Source organism: Carlito syrichta, unplaced genomic scaffold, assembly GCF_000164805.1.
Source record: "Carlito syrichta isolate Samal-C Ts95f unplaced genomic scaffold, Tarsius_syrichta-2.0.1 Scaffold311911, whole genome shotgun sequence".
Taxonomy (NCBI): domain Eukaryota; kingdom Metazoa; phylum Chordata; class Mammalia; order Primates; family Tarsiidae; genus Carlito; species Carlito syrichta.
The window spans coordinates 666,304-690,695 of NW_007256007.1; the positions used below are offsets into that span (position 1 = coordinate 666,304).

At 42.0% G+C, this 24,392-nt stretch overlaps 1 protein-coding gene across 2 annotated transcripts in view; it reads left to right on the top strand.

Annotated features, from left to right (window-relative positions):
• Positions 1-24,392, top strand: part of CIT (citron rho-interacting serine/threonine kinase) — a 177,938-nt gene that overhangs the window by 132,504 nt on the left and 21,042 nt on the right. For both annotated transcript variants that reach the window (XM_021718196.1, XM_021718197.1), the window contains 15 exons: positions 175-372; positions 1,151-1,344; positions 3,849-3,984; positions 6,473-6,577; positions 11,620-11,760; positions 12,656-12,763; positions 14,572-14,734; positions 15,016-15,180; positions 18,697-18,834; positions 19,376-19,556; positions 19,745-19,836; positions 20,344-20,448; positions 20,694-20,863; positions 22,101-22,181; positions 22,337-22,472. In XM_021718196.1, the coding sequence (XP_021573871.1) occupies positions 175-372; positions 1,151-1,344; positions 3,849-3,984; positions 6,473-6,577; positions 11,620-11,760; positions 12,656-12,763; positions 14,572-14,734; positions 15,016-15,180; positions 18,697-18,834; positions 19,376-19,556; positions 19,745-19,836; positions 20,344-20,448; positions 20,694-20,863; positions 22,101-22,181; positions 22,337-22,472 (2,113 nt within the window). The remainder of the gene's footprint in view (positions 1-174; positions 373-1,150; positions 1,345-3,848; positions 3,985-6,472; positions 6,578-11,619; positions 11,761-12,655; positions 12,764-14,571; positions 14,735-15,015; positions 15,181-18,696; positions 18,835-19,375; positions 19,557-19,744; positions 19,837-20,343; positions 20,449-20,693; positions 20,864-22,100; positions 22,182-22,336; positions 22,473-24,392) is intronic.

The following is a 24,392-nucleotide window of genomic DNA, read 5'->3' on the forward strand; positions in this document are numbered from 1 at the left end:
TTCAGTAGGTGGGCATGGAAGCTTGTATCTGGCTCTCAAGGTCAGATAGACAAACACATGAGCTGCACGTTGATTGCCAATGTCACACAGGTTCAAAAATGGATAGCTCTAGCAGCAATTTCTCATTTAAAATGAATTTGCTTGGTGTGTAACTGGATTCCTTTCCTCTTTTAGGTAATCACAGACCTGGAAGAGCAGCTAAACCAACTGACTGAGGACAATGCTGAACTCAACAACCAAAACTTCTACCTGTCCAAACAACTTGATGAGGCTTCTGGCGCCAACGATGAGATAGTCCAACTTCGAAGTGAAGTGGACCACCTCCGCCGGGAGATCACAGAAAGGGAGATGCAACTCACCAGCCAGAAGCAGGTAAGGAAGGTAAATAAGGTCATTAGATCCCTGAGGGTCTTCTAGAAGAATTTTAGAATGCTCCTGAAGTATTCTCCCAAGGGTTCCAACACTGAACCGCATCCAGTAAATGGTCTCTTTTTACAGTCATGTCTTATTTCCAACGCTTTGTGGTTTTAAAAATGGCTTTTAGAAGTATGTTGTTCTGGCTGGACGTGGTGGCTTACAACTGCCCAGCACTTTGGGAGGCTAAGGTGGGAGGATTGCTTGAACCCAGGAGTTCGAGACCAGTCTGGGCAACATAGTGAGATCTCGTCTCTACAATAAACCAAAAAATTAGCTGGACGTGGTAGTGTGGACCTGTAACCCCAGCCACTCGGGAGGCTGAGATGAAAGGATCACCTGAGCCCAGGAGGCTGAGGCTGCGGTGAGCTGTGATCGTGCCACTGCACTCCAGCCTGAGTGACCGAGAGAGACCCTGACTAAAACAAAAAAAGTATGTAGTTCTCATTAATTTTGATTTTAAAACCATAAAAATAGAATGGAATGCTTTGCAAGGCCAGTGTAAGCCACTTGAATTTAAAGCTTGGTCACTTCCCCCTGGCCTAGCTTTGCATTCAGCCTCTAAGGTGGTGGCAGGAAGGGCCCTTCATCCATTCTCACCTGGTACCCTCAGCTATAGAGGAAAAAGATAATCTGCCTTGGTAACTATGTGCTTTTCTAAAACTGACCTGACAAAAGTAACCTCCAGAAAATCCTTGTTTAGTGCAAGGCACAACTCAGTGGTACTGATTTGCAGACAATGGAGGCTCTGAAGACCACATGCACAATGTTGGAAGAACAGGTCATGGATTTGGAGGCCTTGAACGATGAACTCTTGGAAAAAGAACGGCAGTGGGAGGCCTGGAGGAGCGTTCTCGGTGATGAGAAGTCCCAGTTTGAGTGTCGAGTTCGAGAGTTACAGAGGATGCTGGACACTGAGAAACAGAGCAGGTGGGGATTTCTGTTTGTAGAAAGCCCATGACAAGTGACTACATCAGGAATCATCTGAGAGATGTGAACAGGGTTACACTCGCCCAGCTGAAACTGAAGTTTTCTGGAACACAAGACTTTCAGAGCTAAAAACAGGAGACCCTTGGTTACACCAGGATTGGTTGACCACCCTAGTTGTAAATGTGGATAGTGTGAGTTGGATTCTGTGGCAGTGGCTGGTGTCTGTTTGCCCTGTACTGAGGCCTGGGAGTCAGGACAAATATTTCAGTGCTGCCTTTTCAGAAACACTCGCATCAGGTTTTTTGTTTTTTGTTTTTAATCAATGTGGCCACGTAGCAAGACTATCCCCATTTTAGTCCGGGTCTTGTATAATGCTAGTCTTCTCTCTACCCCAAGGTTCCTCAATCTTGGCACTATTGACATTTGGATAGTTCTTGACTGTGGAAGGCTATCCTGTTCATTATAGGATATTGCACATCATTCCTCGTCTCTACCCACTAGATTCTAGTAACAACCCACTTCTCAAATTGCAACAACCAAAAATGTATTGACACATTGCCCCCAATGTCCATAACATCTCAGTTGCCTCCATTTGAGAGCGACTGTTCTACAAGAGTAGTAAGTTCAGGCAATATCTTCCCTCTGCTTTCCCTTTTTGTCTCCACAGTTCCCTTAGCACAGGATTCCCTTCCTACCAGGGCCAAGATAGCGCAGGTTATGTACCACATAGCTTTCGGGTTTGCTGGTCACACTGAAGACATCATAGATTTGAAGAGTTGTTATGACAGCTTTGCAACTCATGGCAGGAAGTGTTTGGTTCTAACAAAATTGTTACGACAGTTTACGGATGGAAAGAAATGGTCTTGAAGAATGGATGCCTCTTGCCAGTTTGCACAAAAGCACCATATGGACTGGTGTTTGCCCCATGACTTCATGTTTGCACAACTGAATTGTATCCATCCTTCATAACCTTGCTAATATCACCTTCCTCTGAAACTTACCTTCCTGTGATTCTCTGAACTTGTAAGCAAGGTAAACTGTACATAGAAATATTGGTCACTTAATTAGGCTGTATTATACATAGAAATATTGGTCACTTAATTAGGCTGTATTATACTCATTTTGGTATCTCCCACGTTTACTTGGCTGTAGTAGACTTGACTAAATGTGTTGGATGGATGATCTATGCTAAGTTCAGTTGGGCTAGAAAAGATTGAAGGCAAAAGATGAGAACCCTTAAATTTCAAGAGCAATGGTAGAAACAGTTTCTTATTGGACATCCTCCCACTCAGGGTATTTCCTGAGGGGAGGGGATGCTGTTTTAAGACTCCTGTTCCTGCTTCACTCCAAATCCTTGGGGTTTCCCCATCCTCCCTGTAATTTCTGGCTATTCTCATGTAAACCTCTTTCTTTCCATCTTCAAGTCCAACTCCTATCCTAGCTGTTTCGAAGGTCCTTTTGAGGGTAGGGTCTGGCTTTAGCATCAAGAAATACACATCTACACATGGAAGGTATAATTATGAACTGTGCTTAGGAAGACTAGCATTCATCTACTTTCATTTCATGTCTACTTTCAAGGCAATTGTGAAAGATCTTGGCTTTCTTTTCCTTTTTTCTGTTTTGGTATTATGTGGGATACTGAGACAAGTAAAATATAATTCTTAATCCTTGTCCTCAAGAGACTAAAAGTCTACTGTAGGAGATAAACTATGCATGTGAATATTTATCAGCTAAAATGGTGAGGTGTGCCAGGAGAGAAATACAGTTACACTTTGGGTATAGAACAAGGAGAGTTTACTTTTGAGAGGAGAAATTTGAAAGGTTTTAGGGAGGACATAGCATTTGAGTTTATTCCTGAAGGCTGAGTAAAATTTGGGTATGCAGAGCAGGGAAAGAAGATCTTGCCAATGGAGAAGATTGTACAAGTCAAAGTTTGAAAGTAGAAAAACAGAACACCTCAATGAGGGAAGGGAAGTGATTTTTTTCCAGTTTGCTTATGGTTTTATTATTCTTTAGTGTTATGTATGGATGCACTCACCAGATTCAGGTTTCAGTTTTCTGATGAGCACTCAAAACATTTAACTCCATGCATATTCTTTAAGGATAGGGAATATTTGCCTGACTGGGGTCTCTTGTGGATGTCTGCACCCTGTGGTCCTTCACTGGGACCTCTTTCCATTTCAGCTGCCACAGGAGGGTATGACAGTCTTGCCTTGGCCTTATTCAGCCCAGGGCGTTTAGAAATGCCTTTTCCCCTTCAGCCTTTCCAAGTGAGAAACTTTGCCTTTTAAGGGGTTTTTATTTTACTCTATGCAAGGCCTAACATGGGTCAAATCAAAACTGTGGGAAAGGAAGACATAATTTGGAACTAGGAATTGAGGTTGGACATCTATCCAGCTCACAACCTGTTTAAGTTGCTTGTTGAATCAGAGATGGACCAGCTTCCTTCCCTCAGATGGGCAGTTGTGGGGTTTCTGAAAGCATGTCTGTGTTTTTTCTGACAGGGCCAGAGCTGATCAGCGGATAACTGAGTCTCGCCAGGTGGTGGAGCTGGCAGTAAAGGAGCACAAGGCTGAGATTCTTGCTTTGCAGCAGGCTCTCAAAGAACAGAAGCTGAAAGCCGAAAGCCTCTCTGACAAGGTCAGCACCCATCTCTTCTCTCTTTTAGGGAAACATTCATCATAGTACATTTTTGGTTGACAGTAGCCTGGATGGATATGGTGTGTACTGGTGATCACAGTCAGCCAGTGACCTTTTAACATCTACCTGTCTGGGACTTGAGGTTTAAATTTTTATCTGGGTGCACAGTTCTCCAGTTTTCTGGCATCTTATTTCTAGAAAACTCTGTGGATTTAATGCTGAGCATCCTTGAGTAATGCTTGGTGGCAAACACGAATTTGAACTTGGTGTTCCAAGTTCAGGAACATGATAGAGTCTGAGGACCCACATGAGTCCTCGCTATTCCACATTGGAAATACAGTGTTCTGTCCATGTACCATTCCATACTATATTTACAAAGTCATATACCAGTGGAGATTTTATGTAACAGCCTTGAAAAATGAAGCTTTAAAGAATAAGAAGGTCTTGGCTGTTGAAATAATTTAAGAACAGCCAACAACAAAAAATTTCTTCAGGTTAAACATAAACGGGTTCACTTATCTCTAAATAATAAATTTACCTTCTTCATGCTTAGAAAAAAATGGTAACCTGGTTTCAGGCTGAGTTTAGATGAAACTAAAGACTTATCAGTTTCAGACTGTGTTTAGATAAGACTAAAAGATTTTATCCAATAGTCTTGAAAGATGAAAAAAAGGTGCTTCTATGTTATAGATAAAAGTGAAGATCAGGGAAATTTTGTGAGAAATTTTTGAGACTCATACATTTCTCTTTTTCATACACATTCACACACAAAATAACCTAACAGTGTGATTTTGTATTTTTTAACATTTTAATTTCATGATTATAAAAGGAATTATTTGAATCATTATGGAAAATATAGAAGCCACAGGCAAAGGAAAAAATGATGGGTAACCCAACACCATTGTTAAATTGGTGAATTTATTTGTAGTCTCTTTGCTTATGTTTATGCATACATACACAAACATATATTTTTCTAAATTTAGGTTCTTACTGTATATACAACTTTACATCTTCTGACATCATTTAACTAGAAACTTTTCCTGAGTTATTTAATGTTTTTTTGAACCTGTAATTATTTATAAAAATCAATTTGCATAGAAGCACCTCATTTAATCATTCTACTTGTATTGGAAATTTGGGCTTCTTTCAATTTTTTGCCATATAAATACCGTGATTAATATGAATCTTTATGGATATCCAGGATTATTTTCGTACCCTATTCATAGAAACAGAATTATTGGATTTGAGGCTAGAACTTTTCACTCAAGAACACTCCTGAGTTCCTGAAACTGGGTTACCATTTTTTTCTAAGCATGAAGAAAGGAAATTTATTATTCAGAGGTAAGTGAACCCTTTTATGTTTAACTTGAAGAATTTTTTTTTTCTGCTTGATTGTTCTTTTTTTTTTTTTTTGAGTTGGAGTCTCACTCTGTCACCCACACTGGAGTGCAGTGGCCGCTCCCGGCCAACGCAGCCTCGCCCTGCTGGGCTCCAGCGATCCTTCCGCCTCAGCCTTCCAAGTAGCTGGAACTACAGGCGTACGCTACCATACCCAGCTAATTTTTTGATTTATTGTAGAGATGAGGTCTCGCCAAGTTGCCCAGGTGGGTCTTGAACCTGCGGGCTCAGGCAATCCACTCACCTCAGCCTCCCAAAGGCACGGGATTACAGGCTGAGCCACCGAGCCCGGCTTGTTGATTGTCCTTAAAGTATTCAACAGCAAAGTCCTTCCTATCCCTTAAAGTTCCAGGCATTCTAATACCATCTTTTCTTGATCTTCTCTTACTTGGGATGAATTCTCTTTTCCATACCTCTCTTATCAAACTTAACATTGACAAAGCGGTCCTTATTTGTGTACATGTCTAGTTATGGGCCTTTCTGACTTGATGAAAGATCCTTTAGAGAGCTTGATCATCCTTCCATTCTGAAAGCTATAATGCAGAAAGTAAGCCTTCAGCGTATGATTATTTAATTAAGTTCAGCTAAAGCCTGTCGGATAAATTCTTGAGTAGTCATTCTCTTAGAACTTGCCATGGCTATATTTATGACCCATCCCTTAGAAATAATTGCCATCCACATATAATAACCTATGGAAAACCAACCAATAGCATAGACATCCATATTTAAAAAAAAAAAAACAGGCTGGGCACAATGACTCACGCCTGTGATCCCAGCACTTTGGGAGGCGGAGGTAAGAGGATTGCCTGAGCCCAAGCATTCGAGACCAGCTTGGGCAACTTGGTGAGACCTCATCTCTACAATAAATTTTTAAAAAAATTAGCCAGATGTGGTGACACACACCTGTAGTTCCAGCTACTTGGAAGGCTGAGGCAGAAGGATCACCTGAGCCCAGCAGGTCAATGCTGCTGTGGCCATTAGTTAGAACTCGATTCTTCTTCATTTGTGAAGGTTTGTGGACATTTATAAAAGATGTTAGCGTCTAACATTCCTAAATGTCACATCATGGCCAATTTGTTCAAATGTCTAGCTCAATGACCTGGAGAAGAAGCATGCCATGCTGGAGATGAACGCCCGAAGCTTACAGCAGAAACTGGAGACTGAACGAGAGCTCAAACAAAGGCTTCTGGAGGAGGTGAGTATGAAATACCGGGGAAATAGAGCCACATGAAATTTTGAAGGTGAAAATGTGTCATGTTCAGGTAGTCAGATCCAAATTAGACATTTAAATTTAGAAATTGGAATTTTCAATGAAGAGTAGAGTGGTCATGTAATACTTTCTTCAAGGTATTTAACACATTAAGATAATTTTTGTGTGAAGGCCAGAGGGTCTGTCATTTGTATTCTCCTACATGGTGCTTAATAGAGTGTCAAGCACATAGTAAGTATGTGACAAGTAGAGGTTTATTAAATATATGAGTGAATGAATATTGAGTTAAATTGTTCTTTAGAGTTAATATGCAAAACATATTAAGTTTCATGCTGATAGGACATCCATGCAAATTAGCTTCCTGCACAGGCAGAGATTTGATCAGATTATGCTGAATACCAAATTTCATGAAGACTTTGAATCCAGTTAATTCAGTTTTTTAAAAAAAGTGCCCTGCTTTTGAGACATAAGATGACAAGCTCAAACGGATCTTCTAAATCCATCCCTTATGTTACTGCTGGTACCTTTTCACAGAATTCTGAAAATTGCTATTTAAATTGATGACTGTCTCCCACTCCCAACCAAACCCCTATATGTTGAATCGCTAATGATTCTGCTTTGTTCATTAGAATTTGCCTACAAGGACAAATTTACTTTATAAAGATAGCTAATGAAACGCTGGACGTCAGAGAGTATTCTGTTTAACCCATTAGTGAGCCTGACAGTTTAATGAACCAGAATTCCCTGTTGTGGTTCATTGGGATTTTGTCATAGTTCCTGAGGTGCTTTGCTGATAGAAATCACATTGCTGTGCTATTAAGTTTGAAAAGTGTAGTGAAATTACTGCGGGTGAGTATAAGATATTTTATCAAATGTTATTTAAAAAATATAGGTGGGAGTATAAAAAGTTCTGGAGATGAATGGTGACAGTGGTTACACTGAAATATGAGTGTACATAATGTTGAATTGAACTATCACTTGGAAATGGTTAAGATGGTAAATTTTATGTTATATGTATGTTGCTGCAATATAAAAATAAAAAAAATTAGATATATTCTATGTGTAGACCATATCTCTATGTGTAGACCATATCTATATGTGTAGCATTTTATACTTTTTAATATATTTTTAATATATATATATGAAGTTCACCAAATGGCCCTGAGAACTATAAAAGAAATTCTAAATCTATCTAGTGATCAAATAGAGAATTATAGTCTTTTATCTGGGATGAATAGGCAATGTTCCCGCTTTAGGCACATACTGGAAACAGAAAGAAGAGAAATAATCAATGCTCTTGCCTGTCCTATTTCTTTCTGAGAGGACGAGTTGGCCGCAACAGCTCAATACTTTGGTCCAAGGTTAGATGGTGAGTCAGTGACGATGCTAGGAATAGAGTGTCGGAATCCTGATTCAGTCCCCTCATTCTCACTTCTAACCTAAATGAGAATATTTCCATTTTCGCAGGATGTACCTCACAGAGAGATTTTTGAGCACAGACATCTGGCTGACATTGAGCTTGAGGTAGATTTCACAGACATTGGAAACCATTCTGAAATAAGGAATGATCTTCATTGTCCAAAATGTGGGTGGGCTCTTTGTGGAGTATGCTTTATAAGCATGTGCCTATGTTCATAGTTTTTTTTTTAAACTATAGTCCGCCCCTCCAACGGTCTGAGGGACAGTGAACTGGCCCCCTGTTTTAAAAGTTTGAGGACCCCTGATATAGAGGCTTGTAAATCGAACCAGAAATCACAGTCTCAGAATTGAAAGAAATTTTTACATTATCTAGTTCAAATTCCTAGCACTCTCTCCTTTATCCATGCCCTGACAAACTTTACTAATGGATCTTTCTTTCAAATCTTCCTGGGCCTGAAATGGCCTCAGAAACATTCTTGACATGATACTTTCAGCTATTATCAGTACATTGGAAGTCAGACCAGAGATGAGAGTCCTTTTGCTAGTCCTGGTCAAATTCAGCTCCTACTCAAGGCAGAGAATCTTCCCCAACACTCCTCACGGGTAGGCCCCATTGAAGCTCAGCCTTCACAGTGCCTTCGACATCTCAACCCATTTTTCTGCAACTCTTACTTTGAGAAAGTTCTTTCTTATTTTGTACTAAAACCTTCAACTTCTGCCTATTGGTTCTATTATGTTCAAACATGAAATTAGAGAGTAGTCTGATATCTCCAACCAAAATTAAAGATTGATATTTATTAATAGTCAAGTTACTTGATTAATAATTAAAATAACATGTTTAATTAGCACTTACCATGTGCTGGGTACTTTTCTGAGTACTGTACATATATTAACTATTACTGTCCTTCTAGCAATCCTATGAGATAACTACTTTTATGATCTTCAGGATAGCTAATTAGATATCCAAATTGCTTTGCCCCTCCAAATTGCCTTCTCCTTTTTTTTTTTTTGAATTGGGGCCTGGAGTACAGTGGCATGATCACGCCTCACTGCAGCCTTGATCTTCTGTGCTCAGGAAATCCTCCTGCCTTAGCCTCCTAAGTAATTGAGACTACAGATATGCACCACCATACCTGGCTAATTTTTTAATTTTTTTGTAGAGATGAGGTTTTGCTATGCTTCCCAGGCTGGTCTTAAACTCCTGGGCTCAAGCAATCCTCCTGCCTTAACCTCCCAAAGTGCTGGAATTACAGATGTCAGCCACTGGGCCCTGCCATCCTTCTCGTTTTTAAGCGAAACATTTCAAATCCCTTCAGACTTTGGATGTTGTTTCCTGGTAGATTTGTTTCCAAAGAGAGTTTCTACAAGTCCATGTGGTCCGTATAGCATTGAATACACTGTAATATTTCTACCTCCATACTGAGCCCTGTAAACCTCTGCCAGTTACCTGGGTTCTTTGGGTAATGTTATCACACCATTGACCTGTTAAATCACTACCTACTATTCTACAAGCTTGTTTATTTGTTTGTTTTAAACAAACATGTTCTATGTTTATTCAATTGAAGTTTTAAAACATATCATCCTCTTGAACTTTTTCTTGTTGATTTTGATCCATTCTTCCAGCCCACTGGGCTCATTTCATGCTCTGGTTCTGTCATCCAGCTCTTTTATTCTTCCTCCTGGTTTCCTGTCAGTTTTCCTGGTGAAATGGTTGGACAGGTCTAAGCACACAGCTAAAGCCCTCCTTTCAGTCTCACATTGACCCATGAATGTGCCTCCATTTGCTTCTCTCTGGGAAGCAGATAAAATGGTTCTGAAAAACATTCATAGAGCACAAATGTCACTCTTACCTGTTTTTTATTAGAGTAAATAACCAGCTTAATTCTTGCAAAGCTAGTGAACAGTTGATGCGTTTATTCTAGAAAAATATTTTGGACCTGGCTGTCACCAAACAGATTCTTGTCCTCAGCACTTGCTTCTCTGGTTTCTGCCTGGTAATTAATGTTGTCCTAAAATAGTGGAAAGGAACTAAAGAGGGCAATTTGCAGAAGCAATCACTCATGCTGAGGGGAAGGGTGTCTTGGCTGTTTTCTTTGTGTGTGTGTGTGTGTGTGTGTGTGTGTGTGTGTGTGTGTGTGTGTGTGTTTGTGTGTGTGTTTTACTGTATTTTAGGGGAGGCTCTGTGGTTTGATTCAGAAATTCCAGGTTATACACAGGTTATACACACGGGCAAAGTGATGTTTAGTTATGGCCGGACTGGTAGGGAAAGGCAGATGGGAGAGTGAGAGGGAGCACCTGAACTGAATGGACAATAGAAAGAAGGGGAAAAGAGATGGAGAGGAGTGACATTCATTAAGCACTGTATGCTGGGTACTGTGTTCAGTATGTTATCTAGTCAGGCAAGGTTATACCCACTTTCAGATGAAGAAACAGAGGCTCTGAGAGGCGATATGAGCTGCCTGTGGTCATGTCACTGATAAATGTTAAAGTCAGGATTTAAACCAAGGTCTGTAAGATTCCCAACTTCCAGGTCCTTTCTATTACAACACAATGCCTCAGGGAATTGGCTACCACTTAAGAAGAAGGGCAGGTGAGTAGTAGAAATAGAAAGAAAAACAGAGGTGGAAAGAAATGCACTGAGATGGAGAAGGCTAGGAAATTCTGAGGTTATCAATGGCTCTTGGCCTGCTGGGGTGGAGGGATTTGGGGACTGCCATTAAACCATTTGGGAACTCCCGTGGTGATGTTTATTGCTTTCAGTAGCTCTCTATAAGTCTGTAGAGGGCTTAGGCCACCAGGGAAGAGATATTTGGGCCACAGCAAGTACAGTTAGACTATAATCTGAGGGTTGGATGAAGTCAAGCAGCGTCTCATCAGGATGGCTGCTCTCTCCTGCTTTTCAGAAATGGATGCGTTTTAGGAAAGACAGCCACAAAACCAGTATCTTTATAGCCTGTCCTATTTTCTGATTGACTTCCGCTGTAAAAATTGGAGAGAGTTTTTTCAGCACAAAACTATTTCCAATATACTAAATTGAATTTATTTTCTGGGTTTACTGACACTCGTACTGTATCTTCCTTTCTCCCACTGTAGAAATATGGCCTGTGATTGGGCCCCTCGTCCTGATGAGGCACCTATTAAGTTAGGAATATGACTTCTCTTTGTGTACTCCACACTGCCTGCACAGAGTAATTTCTCATAATAACAACTGAGATCTTGCAAACAAAAAAATAAGGACAAATTGAAACTTAGCTGCATTGGCGCTGAGTCAAACTCCTTAGAGGTCAACTCAGATGGCTCATGCTCTTAAGTACCAAAACATCCTTAATTGAAACTCTTAACTGGGAAGGCTCAACCCTGTAGCCTGGACTTCCTGTTATGGTGGGGATCCTGTGATTTGTTGGCTATCAGAGGTTTCTGTGCAAATTAATTTTAATTGTACTTGCATTATTTGGGGATAGATGACAATTGGTAATTCTGAGCTGAGATGATTTCAAAAGCTGTACTTTTGGTGCCATGCCTGAAACTAGTTTGGGAATGGGAACAGCAGGGGAACAAATTGTACTGTGTGCCATATCAAGCCTTTCTCTGGACCTTCTCCCCACTAGCAAGCCAAATTACAGCAGCAGATGGACCTGCAGAAGAATCACATTTTCCGTCTGACTCAAGGGCTGCAAGAAGCTTTAGATCGGGCTGATCTGCTGAAGACAGAAAGAAGTGACCTGGAGTATCAGCTAGAAAACATTCAGGTGGGGACTGGCAAAGGAAATCTGCTTAAAAAGTGCCTGCAGAGATGATCTGCCATGGGAGTAGAAAAGAAGAAAAAGTAAAAAATAAAAATATATTTTAATATCAAAATCAAGTTTTACAATTATTAGAAGAAATAAAAATTGAGGCCAGGTGCAGTGGCTCATGCCTATAATCCCAGCACTTTGGGAGACCAAGGTGAGAGGATTGCCTGAGCCCATGGGTTCGAGACCATACTGGGCAACTTGGCAAGACCTTGTCTCTACAATAAATCAAAAAGGTTAACCAGGCATGGTGGAGCATGCCTGTGGTTCCAGCTACCTGGAAGGCTGAGGCGGAAGGGTCACCTGAGCCCTGCAGTTTGTCAAGGCTGTGGTGGATGTGAGCGTGCCACAGCACTCCAACTTGGGCGACAGAGTGAGACTCCAACTCAAAATAAAATAAATAAATAAATAAAAATTGTCGATAGAGGCAAAGCATGATGGTGAAAAGCCATCTGGTGAAATAGTATTGTTACGTTCTGTATTGTTTGTATTTTCCTCAATATCTTATTATGAAAATTTTCAAACATTCACAGAAGTTGGAAGATTTCTTTAGTGACTACCACATGCGCCTTAAACCACTTGGCCCCACTACCAACCTTGTGACTACTGCCTGGATTCTACAGTTAACCATTTGCTATTTTTACTTTTTCACATATCTATCCATCTATTTATCTTTCTTTTTCTTTGCAGTGAAATTGGGACAAAATAAACATTGGCTCAGTGCTGTTTGTATTGAATTTTCTTATGCTAATATCCTCACAACTTTACTTTTAAGCTTCTTAAAGCACCAAATTTAAAAGTGTACTTCTGACTGAGTTTGAGGTTGTTTCTGTTTTGTTTTTTTGAATTTTAGGTTCTCTACTCTCATGAAAAAGTGAAAATGGAAGGCACTATTTCTCAGCAAACCAAACTTATTGATTTTCTACAAGCCAAAATGGACCAACCTGCTAAAAAGAAAAAGGTGAGTGAGTCAAAGTGTTTAAAAAGTGGGAGTTATCAGTTTCCCTCCATCATTCATGGTTCAGTGGACACCACTGTGATATAAAATCATAGGAACATGAGGAAAGCAAAATGCACATTTTTTTGGTTTTATTTTGGGTTAAAAATAGGTTTTAAGATAATCAGAATAGCTCTTATCAGAAGATATCATTGATCAAATCAAACAAACGACTTTTTGTTCATGGTCATTAGAATTACAGCCTCTTTCTCTATTAAGGGAGTGACTCGTCTCCCACACTTCCACAGCAGCTGCGTTGGGGGGAGTATGCAGGGAGAAAAGTTTATACATAAGTCATGTATGTAGAACTCTAGAGAGTTTTAGCAGGTCATGTGTACAGGGCTCTAGAGGGCTTAGCAGGTCATGTGTCATGTGTACAGGACTCTCGTGGGATTAGCAGGTCATGTGAATGGGGCTCTAAGGGGATTTAGCAGGTCTTGTATGGAACTTCAGAGGGATTAGCAGGTCATACATATAAGTCTAGAGATCTCAGGTCACTTGAACCACATCCAGAAATGTTCTTGTACCACTTTAGAAATTAAACCCTACCAGTGGGAACAGAGATAACTTGTACCACTTTAGAAATTATCTGGTCCAGTCCCTTTAATTGTCTCATGAAGAGACTAGAAGCTAAGGAGCTGAAATGATCTGCATTGAGTATGTAACCAGATAGCTCTCCCCCAACCCAGTACTGCCTTATTCCTTTTAAATTATACCAGAAATTACAAGCTGTAGACAGGGTTATATGCGGGTGTACATGGGAAGATTGCTTTTCATAAGCCAATACGTGCCTTCCCAAACCACGGAAGCCCTCATACTAGGTTTGGCCAGGTGTCCTCAGTTCCAAAAAGGTCTCTGAGGAGCTTGCAGTTTCCTTCCAAAGGCAGTAACACACCATGGTGGCGGTAGCGGTGGTTTTACAAGAGGGGCCTTGGTGACTTAGAATATCTAGGAGAAAGGCATGGAGAGCTGAAGTTGACAGTTGGCCTTAGTATTCCCAATGCTATCTTCACTGTAAGGGAATGAGAGCAGCATTCAGAAGCTGCCGGTACTACGTGGTGGCTCATGGGAAGGATTTTCTTGCATGTGGTATGATTGTATATATCTATTATGCTTATGATATTTAATCTGTTTTATTTTAGCAGTGGACTGTTATCTGGTTATGTCACTTGATTTAGTTAGGGTGTTTCCATTGTTTTTTGTTTGATGTTTTTTATTTGCATTATTCTGTGTTTTCCTTTTTTTTCCCCATGTACAGTAAATATTTCCTTTTTTTTTTTTTTTTTTTTAGTAAGCCCCTTGTTTTGATCTCATTTTAGCATTCATTTTTAAATTTTGCCTCCTTTTAAAAAAACACTCATCTCTGTGTCTTGTAACTGAGCATCATGAGACAAATTCCAAGGCAAGAGTGACCTCTGAACCATCTCTTCTGACTCCATACTCCATACTCTCCTGATTCCATTTTTTGAGTGGGAAAGACTCTCAGGAAATGACTCTCCTGTCTTGGGAATGCTAAAGGAAGAGGTGGTGGCCATTCAAGCATCTTTAATCCTCTTGGTGGAAACTTCCGCACCCCTATTTTTTTCAGCCGACTGGAATGGGCTGTGACTCAGCCTACCCTTTTCCCCCTTCACATGCCATTTTTACTAAATACACTTACAGTGAGTATGCTCCTGGCTTTTGTGATTTGCTCCTCCCGAGTCAGATTTCCTTTAGCTAGTTTCAAGTGCCAGTTTCCAGGAGTTAGGAGATATCTCTGTTTCCATTGCTAGGGTTTATTTAGTCGACGGAAAGAGGACCCTGCTTTGCCCACACAGGTTCCTCTGCAGTACAATGAGCTGAAGCTGGCCCTGGAGAAGGAGAAAGCTCGCTGTGCAGAGCTAGAGGAAGCCCTTCAGAAGACCCGCATCGAGCTCCGGTCCGCCCGGGAGGAAGGTAGGGGCTCTCTACAAAGTGTTCAAGACTGTAGAAAAGGCAGAGGAATGATCTCAATGAAATTGGTCAAGGCTAGTTCAGCATCTTTGTTTATGACCCCTACGTTTTCAGTCCAGACATCCAAATCTGAAAAACATATGGCTTCTGTGACATTGCCGAGTTGGCATGACACAAATCCTTTTGGTCTCAGGCCCTTGAAAGACGGCCCGGGGGCAGTCTGCTTGGTTTGGTTCTCTAGGTGGCCCAGCTAACCAAAAGGCATTGTACTGGTCTTTCTGCAGCCGCCCACCGCAAAGCCACGGACCACCCGCACCCATCCACGCCAGCCACTGCAAGGCAGCAGATTGCCATGTCCGCCATCGTGCGGTCGCCTGAGCACCAGCCCAGTGCCATGAGCCTGCTGGCCCCGCCGTCCAGCCGCAGAAAGGAGTCTTCAACTCCAGAGGGTACGTTCTCAAGGGGTCATTGGAGTTGTGTGAAAAAAATTGTTTTTTGTCAACTAAGAAATGCAGGAATATGGTAAAAAATTACAAATAATACTAGGAAATAAAGAGTAAGAATTAAGTCTTTCCCCTCCCATCCCCAAGTTTCTTACCCAGAGTCAGCCAATGCTTTCACCCATTGTATCCTTTCAGTGATAGTTCATGCATGTAACAACATGTCTGTATTCATGTATCTTACATTATTTTTAAAGAATATGAGAAAATAAACATTTTTTCCCTCTGCCCCTCTTAAATAAACATAGCACATGATACAGTACACTGTAAGACATCTTCTTGTTAAAGTACTATCTTAGAGGTTTCATATTAGTAAATATGGATCTACCTTATTCTTTCAATAGACTGCATAGTATTCCACGGAGTAGGTATATGATTTACCTATTAAACCAGACATGTAGATTGTTTCCAATTCCCTGTTACCATAAATATTCTGCAAAGAACATCCCATGCCTCTATGAGTATTGTGACAAAATAACGTCTTGGGAAGCAAATTGTTGGTTAAAGGTCAAGTGCATCTCAATTATTGGTAGTTTGTGTCAATTTATATTTTTACCAATAGTGTAAGGAGTTTTGTTTGTGGTCTCAAAAGTACTCTGTTCATCTAGAGATGAAAAGGACTCTTTAAAAAAGCCAAGAGTAGCTGGGCGTGGTGGTGCATGCCTATAGTCCCAGCTACTTGGGAGGCTGAGACAGAAGGATTACCTGAGCCCAGGAGGTTGAGGCTGCAGGAGCCACGATTGTGCCACTGCATTCCAGCCTGGGTGACAGAGTGAGACCCCTGACTAAAAAAGAAAAAAAAAACAACAAGGAAGATAGTTTAGAGAATCTTAGAGTAGAACTATGATTTAGCTTCATGATATGACAATCTGTTTTGGTTGTAAATCCTGATGACATTTGTTGTTTTCCTTTAACCATGATGCCACTTCTTCTTATGTTTAAATGATACCTTGAATCAAAGAGCTTTATTCTTAGTCATCAAAATGGTGATTGCAACATAGAGGAAAGAATTTCTTGTTATGGTGTCCATCGACAACTTCTCTGAATATATGAATACCTCCCTCACGTATATTGCGCTTTAACAGTTGCAAAGTACATTCATGATGTTATAAGGAGAACCTACCAAAGTGGGATTCAGAAATTTGGGTCTTGAACTTTTCTCTCCACAGAAGTGTCCTCTTATCCATAGTTTCGATTTCCATGGTTTCAGTTACTAGTTCATGTTCATCCATGGTCTGAAAATATTAAATGGAAAATTCTAGAAACAAACAAGTCCTAATCTAAATTGTGTGCCATTTTGAGGAATATGATGAAATCTCTCACTGTCCTGCTCCATCCCACTTGGGATGTGAATCATCCTTTGTCCATCATCTCCACACCATACATGCTACCCACCCATCAGACATATTAGCCGTCTCAGTTATTAGACCGAACAAACAATATCTATAGGGTTCATTACTGTCCAGTTTCCCCCAGGATCCGTGGGGTGTTGGAACACAGCCCATAAGCATAAGGGGGAGAATGCAAAAACTGGCAGCCACCTTGGAACTTGGTCTGGCAGTTCCTCAAAAGGTTAAACATAAAATTACCACATGATCCAACAGTTGTCTCTAATTAGGTCACTAATTAGGAAGCCTATGGAAAAAAATTAGTCTTGTTAATTTTAACTGTCTAGAATATAAACATAGGAATCAGTTCTTTGAGACTAAAAAGTGGATTTTGAACAAAGAAAGTCTATTCATGAAAAAACTAGACATGAAAGGAGAATTCTTCAGTCATTTTATATAGTTAATAATTAGAGATTCTGTAATGCTAATTTAAATTGGATTTGGAAAAGCTCTAGAAACATGATTTCATCTGGAAAACAAAGCTTTCATGACTGAAATATTTGCTAACACTTGATTTAAAAGCGTATGTTTCCTTGGGCCCACAAGTGTCTATTCCATCGTATAGTCAATCTTCTACCAGTAACAGGTTCTTTAATAAAACTTAATTCCTGATTACTGGATAATGGAGCTTTTAAATTGATTCATATACATCTGGATGCATCTTTAGTGTTAAAACAATTTCACAGACCGGGCTCAGTGGCTCAACCTGTAATCCCGGCACTTTGGGAGGCTAGGGCGAGTGGATTGCCTGAGTCCGCGAGTTCAAGACCCATCTGGGCAACTTGGTGAGACCTCATCTCTCAATAAATAAAAAAAAAAATTTAACCGGGTATGGTAGTGCACGCCTATAGTTCCAGCTCCTTGGAAGGCTGAGGCGGAAGGATTGCTGGAGCCCAGCAGGTCAAGGCTGCGGTGGCCGGGAGCGTGCCACTGCACTCCAGTCTGGGCGACAGAGTAAGACTCCAACTCAAAAACAAAACAAAACAAAACAAAAACAAAAAAAACAATTTCACAATCTGTAAGTAATCTGCTCTAATGGGGTTTTTTAGCAGTTTTATTGGGAGAAAATTCACCCACATAAAATGTGCAATTTAGTGTTTTTCAGTAAGTTCACAATGTTGAATGACCATCACTACATTCTAATTTTTGAACATTTTTGGCATCCCATATTTCCCCAGGTAAATACTCTGTACCCATTATCAGTTACTCCCATTTCCCTTCCACTGATTGCTTGACAACCACAAATCTGCTTTCTGTCTCTATGGATTTGCCCTCCTGAACATTTCATACAAATGAATTGTACCATATGTGGCCTTTGTGCCCGACTTCTTTCATGGAACATCACGTTTTCAAGATTCAACAGCATTAGTCATCAGGGAAACCCATGTTATAGCATGTGCCAGTGCTTCATTCCTTTTTATAGCTGAATAATATTCCATTATGTGGATAGCACATTTTGTTTATCCATTCATCCATTGATGGGGGTTTGGGTTGTTTCTACTTTTGGCTGTCATCAGTTATACTGCTGTGAAGATTTATGTACAAGTTTTTGTGGATACATATTTTCAGTTCTTTTGGGCATATAACTGGAAGTGGAATTGTTGGGTCATGTGGTAATTTTATGTTTAGCCTTTTGAGAAACTTCCAGACTGAGTTCCAAGGTGGCTGCCCAGTTTTTGCATTCTCGCCAGCAGTGTATGAAGGTTCTAATTTCTCCACATTGTGACCAACACTTATTTTCCATTTTTAAGACTGTAGACATCCTAGTGGATGGGAGGTGGTATCTCATTGGAGCTTTGATTTGCATTTCCCTAATGACTAATGTTGTTGAGCATCTTTTCATGTACTCGGTACCCATTTATTTATCCTCTTTGGGGAGATGCTTATTTAAATCCTTGGCCCATTTTAAAATCAGGTTGTCTTTTTATTATTGAGTTGTAAGCATTCCTTATATAGTCTAGTCCCTTATTAGGGATATGATCTGCAGAGTTTTTTTTTAATTCTGTGGGTTGTCTCTTCACTTTCTTGATGGTATCATTTGCAGCACTCTAATGAACTTTTAAAAATTTTCCTCCAGAATTTAGTCGGCGTCTTAAGGAACGCATGCACCACAATATTCCTCACCGATTTAACGTAGGACTGAACATGCGAGCCACAAAGTGTGCCGTGTGTCTGGATACTGTGCACTTTGGACGCCAGGCATCCAAATGTCTTGGTAAGAGCAAGGGTTTGTGCATCTGTGGTGTGTACCTGCATGTCTCCATCTAAAAAAAATCTATCAGAGGGAGATGATATTTTTTTAAACTCGTATAGTGCATTCATTTTCAAGCTTTTTGTTTCAGTGGGAGGACACTATTTTTCCCTTGTTAAAGAAGTGAGTTTATATATGTCTTCAACTCATGACTCCAGCCTGCTGTGCAAAATGCCTTGGGCTTTGCTAATTTCCAGCCCCTCTGGTCAGACTGATCTCCCCCTATACCTTTACGCTGACTCCAACTGAAGCCAGAAAAACTGGGTTGAGAGTGCTTGGCTCTCTCATTTCTTCTCTCTGTAGGGGTTGGCACCTGGAAAAGCTTCTAGAACCACCCCCATCCCCTGCCACCCCCTTACCCCTTTCTCCAGGATTATCTGCATGCCAGGGCCAGATTTATGGAGTCTGGCCAGGGGTGGAGAAGCCCTGGGGATGGCTGATGAAGGAAGAGAAGGGTTCAGGATCAGCCGAGGGTGGCTTCAGGTTGCTCACTGCTCTTTCCTAGAATGTCAGGTGATGTGTCATCCCAAGTGCTCCACGTGCTTGCCAGCCACCTGCGGCCTGCCTGCTGAATATGCCACACACTTCACTGACGCCTTCTGCCGTGACAAAATGAACTCCCCAGGTCTCCAGACCAAGGAGCCCAGCAGCAGCTTGCACCTGGAAGGGTGGATGAAGGTGCCCAGGTATCTTGGCAGGGTGGCTTGGGCTGGGGCAGGTGCTGGCATGGAAGGCCACAGCCACTTCCATCTCTGATGTTTTCTAGGGAAGTGTCTTTTCTAGCACCCTCCTCTCCCTGCCACTCCCTCACTCCTTCCTTCAGCCTGATTCTTCCAAGTCCAAACACTTTTCTTTTCCATCTTTCTTTTCCCAGGAATAACAAACGAGGACAGCAAGGCTGGGACAGGAAGTACATTGTCCTGGAGGGATCCAAAGTCCTCATTTATGACAATGAAGCCAGAGAAGGTAAATTAATAATTCAGGGGGAATGTCATTGCACGTGGCTAACCCAGGTTTCCCCAGTGTTGGCGTGAAGGCTTTGGTTTTTTTGGGCTGCCTTGCAAGCCTTCTACGCTTTTCCATTTTTGAAAGTGAAAAACCAAATGACTTCTCTAAAGGTTATTGGTGCGATACTCACATCTATAGGTCTCCCCCCTGAAGAACCCGCAGGGTGCTGCCCTGAAGATTCCACCTGCTAATACACCTTCAGAGAACTTCTGCCTCAGTCAACTAACCCATAAATCCGCATCGTCATCAGAAATTTGACTGTGCTACTCATCTGACACACTTTATTTTTTTTTATCTTCCCTCTCTGCCTTCTCTGCACACCTCTGTCCTTTCTTTGTTCTCGTGCGCCTCTCTTCACACGCGTACCCTGTCTCTCTCTCCCTCTCTTTCTCTTTCTCGCTGTCCTCCCCTTGTTTCTGGTCCTGTTCTTTTGTTTTTCTTTCTGCCCTTCCTCTTTGCAACAAGCTGGACAGAGGCCGGTGGAAGAATTTGAGCTGTGCCTTCCCGATGGGGATGTATCTATTCATGGTGCCGTTGGTGCTTCTGAACTCGCAAATACAGCCAAAGCAGGTGAGGAGGAGCCAGAGAAGCCCCGCCCTGGAGGTGGGCTGGACTTGGTCATTCAGAAGGGACAGGAAGTGGGGGACTTGGAAGATTGGCTTTGCAAAGGAGGCTCACGTTCCTCAGCTCCCCCATCTTAGCGGTAACTGGGACTCGCATGGTTTGGTGGGCTTGCTGATATCTCAGGGCCATCCCTCCCAGCGGGAATGGGGGAAATCCACACCGAATTCTGTGCTCTCTGTGAAATCTCCTAGATGTCCCATACATACTGAAGATGGAGTCTCACCCGCACACCACCTGCTGGCCCGGGAGAACCTTCTACTTGCTAGCTCCCAGCTTCCCCGACAAACAGCGCTGGGTCACCGCCTTAGAATCAGTTGTCGCAGGTGGGAGAGTTTCTAGGGAAAAAGCAGAAGCCGATGCTGTGAGTATGAAAATGGGCCCTGGAGCTTGTCTTTGTAAAGTGGGCTCACTTGGTAACTGGTCTTAATGATGGGAATACTGTCGACTGTCTTGTCTTGATTTCCCCCGGGCTCCCTCTCTGAGGGTGGATGGCTGTGTCCTGACCAGGAGTCTGGTGGTGGTGAAGGCACAGGCACCGAGGTAGCTTGTAGAGCGTCCTGAGTCCTCCTTCTGCAGTCATTAGAACAGGGGCATCAGCACTGGTAGCCAACAGCATCTTGGTTAGGATGATACGGCAGCAAGTGTATGTATAAGAATATTTTCTCTCCTGTTCTCTGATGAATTCATCTGGTCTGAAACCTTGAGTTATGAGCACTTTGGCCATGAAGCAGCACAATAGGCTGCTGACAGCCGCAGCTCCTTCAGGAAGGCTTTTCATAACCTTCTCAGTATTTGCTCTTCTGTAGGCAGGTTTGAAATCCTACTTATCCTTAAGATGTTAGAGACGTAGGTGTGCCATGATTGGCATCACCTACCTAGAACATTCCAGGCTACAAACAGCACTCGATGCTCATCGGTGTTTGCTTCACTGAAGACCAAACAGCTCTTTTCAGACACTTTGGTTATAATAAACACTTTATGTGTTAGCAATAAAAAAAAACTCAAGCGTGAGCCTCCTGAAAAGAGTTTTACTCAATGGACAGACCTGTTTCGATGACCTGCTTTATTGTTACACGTGTGAGCCTTTTACTGAAATCCTTGTTAATATGTGTACAATAGGCCCGAAACTGTATTTCCTATGAGCTTCTGCCTGCGTGGGTTCAGGTAAAGAGATATGAAAGCCATTGGGTTTGCTGCTGACTCTGTGCTTTGTACTTTTGCTGGAGCCTGTGGGAGGGGTGGGATGGAGCCTTTCCTGTGGCTTATTAACCCTTTGCGGGTGAAATCTCTTTAGTTTCCGCTTTGTTTTAAATCACAGAATAACTTTCTGTGTTTACCGCTCTCACTTATTTCTGCAGCCAAACCAAGTTATAACTCAGATGCTAATTAACAACCACCCCAGAGGTACCAGTAACACTCACGTTTTGCATTTGGAGCTCACATTGTGGGGCAAGCTAAGAGCATATGTGTGTTTCCAAGCATTTTCAGGAACTACTTGCCTTTAAACTTCTCTTTGTCTCCCTGGATGGTTTGCTCATGAATAGTTCAACCTTATTATGTATACTCCTTTTCTTTCTTTTCTTTCGTGTATGAAAAAGAAATTGCTTGGAAACTCCCTGCTGAAACTGGAAGGTGATGACCGTCTAGACATGAACTGCACACTGCCCTTCAGTGACCAGGTAATGTTTTCATGGGCACGGCCAGCTGGTGTCTGGTGACAGCCACATGCCATTAAGAAAGAAGACGCTGTGGGGCTTTGTTACTTGTTCTCTTTGGGATTGTCCCGGTGACACGATTGTTCTTATGTTTTGCCTTTGGACTTCTGCCCTTGTAGGTGGTGTTGGTGGGCACTGAGGAAGGGCTCTATGCACTGAATGTCTTGAAAAACTCCCTAACCCACGTCCCAGGAATTGGAGCAGTCTTCCAAATTTATATTATCAAGGACCTGGAGAAGCTACTCATGATAGCAGGTGTGAGGCCGAGAATGCGGCGCTTTTTCTTTACTTTTAAGGGAGCCATTTGTTAACCACATGTCCTGTTTGTGGAACACAAAGGCAGGCCCTCCAGGTTGCAGATGGAAGCAGCACTGGTTTGCTTCTGTGTCCCCATAGATGCCTAAGCCTCAGCTGACGGGCCCTCTCTGTCCAAACTTGGATCCCTTTTGGTATCCAGTTTAGTACAGTCTGACACTCCCAAAGAATATCCCACCATTATGCCAGGTGAAGAAAGCCAAGCCTCAAAGACCCATTAAAGTCAAACTCTTCATCCTGAATGCAACAATACCACTGTGGGCCATGACCTTCTGAGAGGTTGCTTGTTTTGTTCTTCTGTGATCTCTCTCATGTCTCACAGACCAGACCTTTCATCTAGATTCACCGTTTGCTAACATCTTGTCGTAATTTTTTCCTTCTCTTTACACATACATACGCACACACACACGTACAGGCACAACTTTTTCTGAACCAACTGAGATTTAGTTGCAAATATGATGCCAAGTTCTTCAGCATATCAACCTAAGGAGAAGGGTATTGTATCACACAACCATGGCACATTGTTGGTGATATATTTTTTTAAGGAAAAAACAATAACTCATTGATTCATTGTTCAAAACATTCACAGGTCTTGTCAGGCATGACTGAATCCAGGGGCTGAAGTAACATAGCGAGGAACTAGCTTTTTTTGATCTCTCAGATCCTCTCCCTCCCTCCCTCTGTCTTTTAATTTAATTTAATTTATTTTTTTTGAGTTGGAGTCTCACTCTGTCACCCAGACTGGAGTGCAGTGGCTGCTCCCGGCCACTGCAGCCTCGACCTGCTGGGCTCCGGTGGTCCTTCCACCTCAGCCTTCCAAGTAGCTGGAACTACAGGTGTGCTGTACCACGCTGGCTAATTTTTTTGATTTATTGTAGAGATAAGGTCTCGCCAAGTTGCCCAGGCGGGTCTTGAACCTGCGGGCTCAGGCAGTTCACTCACCTTGGCCTCCCAAAGCACGAGATTACAGGCTGAGCCACTGAGCCCGGCTCCCTCTGTCTTTTTAGAGCAGTTTTAGATTTACAGCAAAATTGGGAGAAATATACAGACAGTTTCCATATAACCTCAGTCCCTGTACATACTCAGCCTCCTCCCATCAACATGCCCCACCAGAGTCGTGTGTTTGTTATAATCAATTAAGCTACATTGGCACATCATTATCACCCAAAGTCCATCATTTCCATTAGGGTTTACTCTTAGTATTGTACATTCTATGGGTTTTGTCAAATGTATAATGACTTATATCCACTCTCATCACATAGTATAATTTTTGCATTTAGGAAATAACCCTTGCTATTATCTGATATACTGCCCATCATAGTCAGATTTTACCTGTGATTCCTATAATGTCCTTTATAGCAGGGGTCCCCAATATCCGGGCTATGGTACCAGTCCGTGGCCTGTTAGGGACTGGGCCGCACAGCAGAAGGTGAGCGGTAGGCCAGCAAGCGAAGCTTCATCTGTATTTACAGCTGCTCCCCATCGCTCGAATTACTGCCTGTGCTCCGCCTCCTGTCAGATGAGTGGCAGCATTAGAGTCTCATAGGAATGCAAACCCTATTGTGAGCTACTCATGCGAAGGATCTAGAAATAAAGCGCACAATGTAATGTGCTTGAATCATCCTGAAACCATCCCCACCCATCCCCCCACCCCGCCCTGGTTTGTGGAAAAATTGTCTTCTATAAAACCAGTCTCTGATGCCAAAAGGGTTGAGGCCTACTGCTTTTTTTTTTTTTTGAGCTGGAGTTTCACTCCGTCGCCCAGACTGGAGTGCAGTGGCCACTCCCAGCCACCGCAGTCTTGACCCACTGGGCTCTGGCGATCCTTCCACCTCAGCCTTCCGAGTAGCCGGAATTACA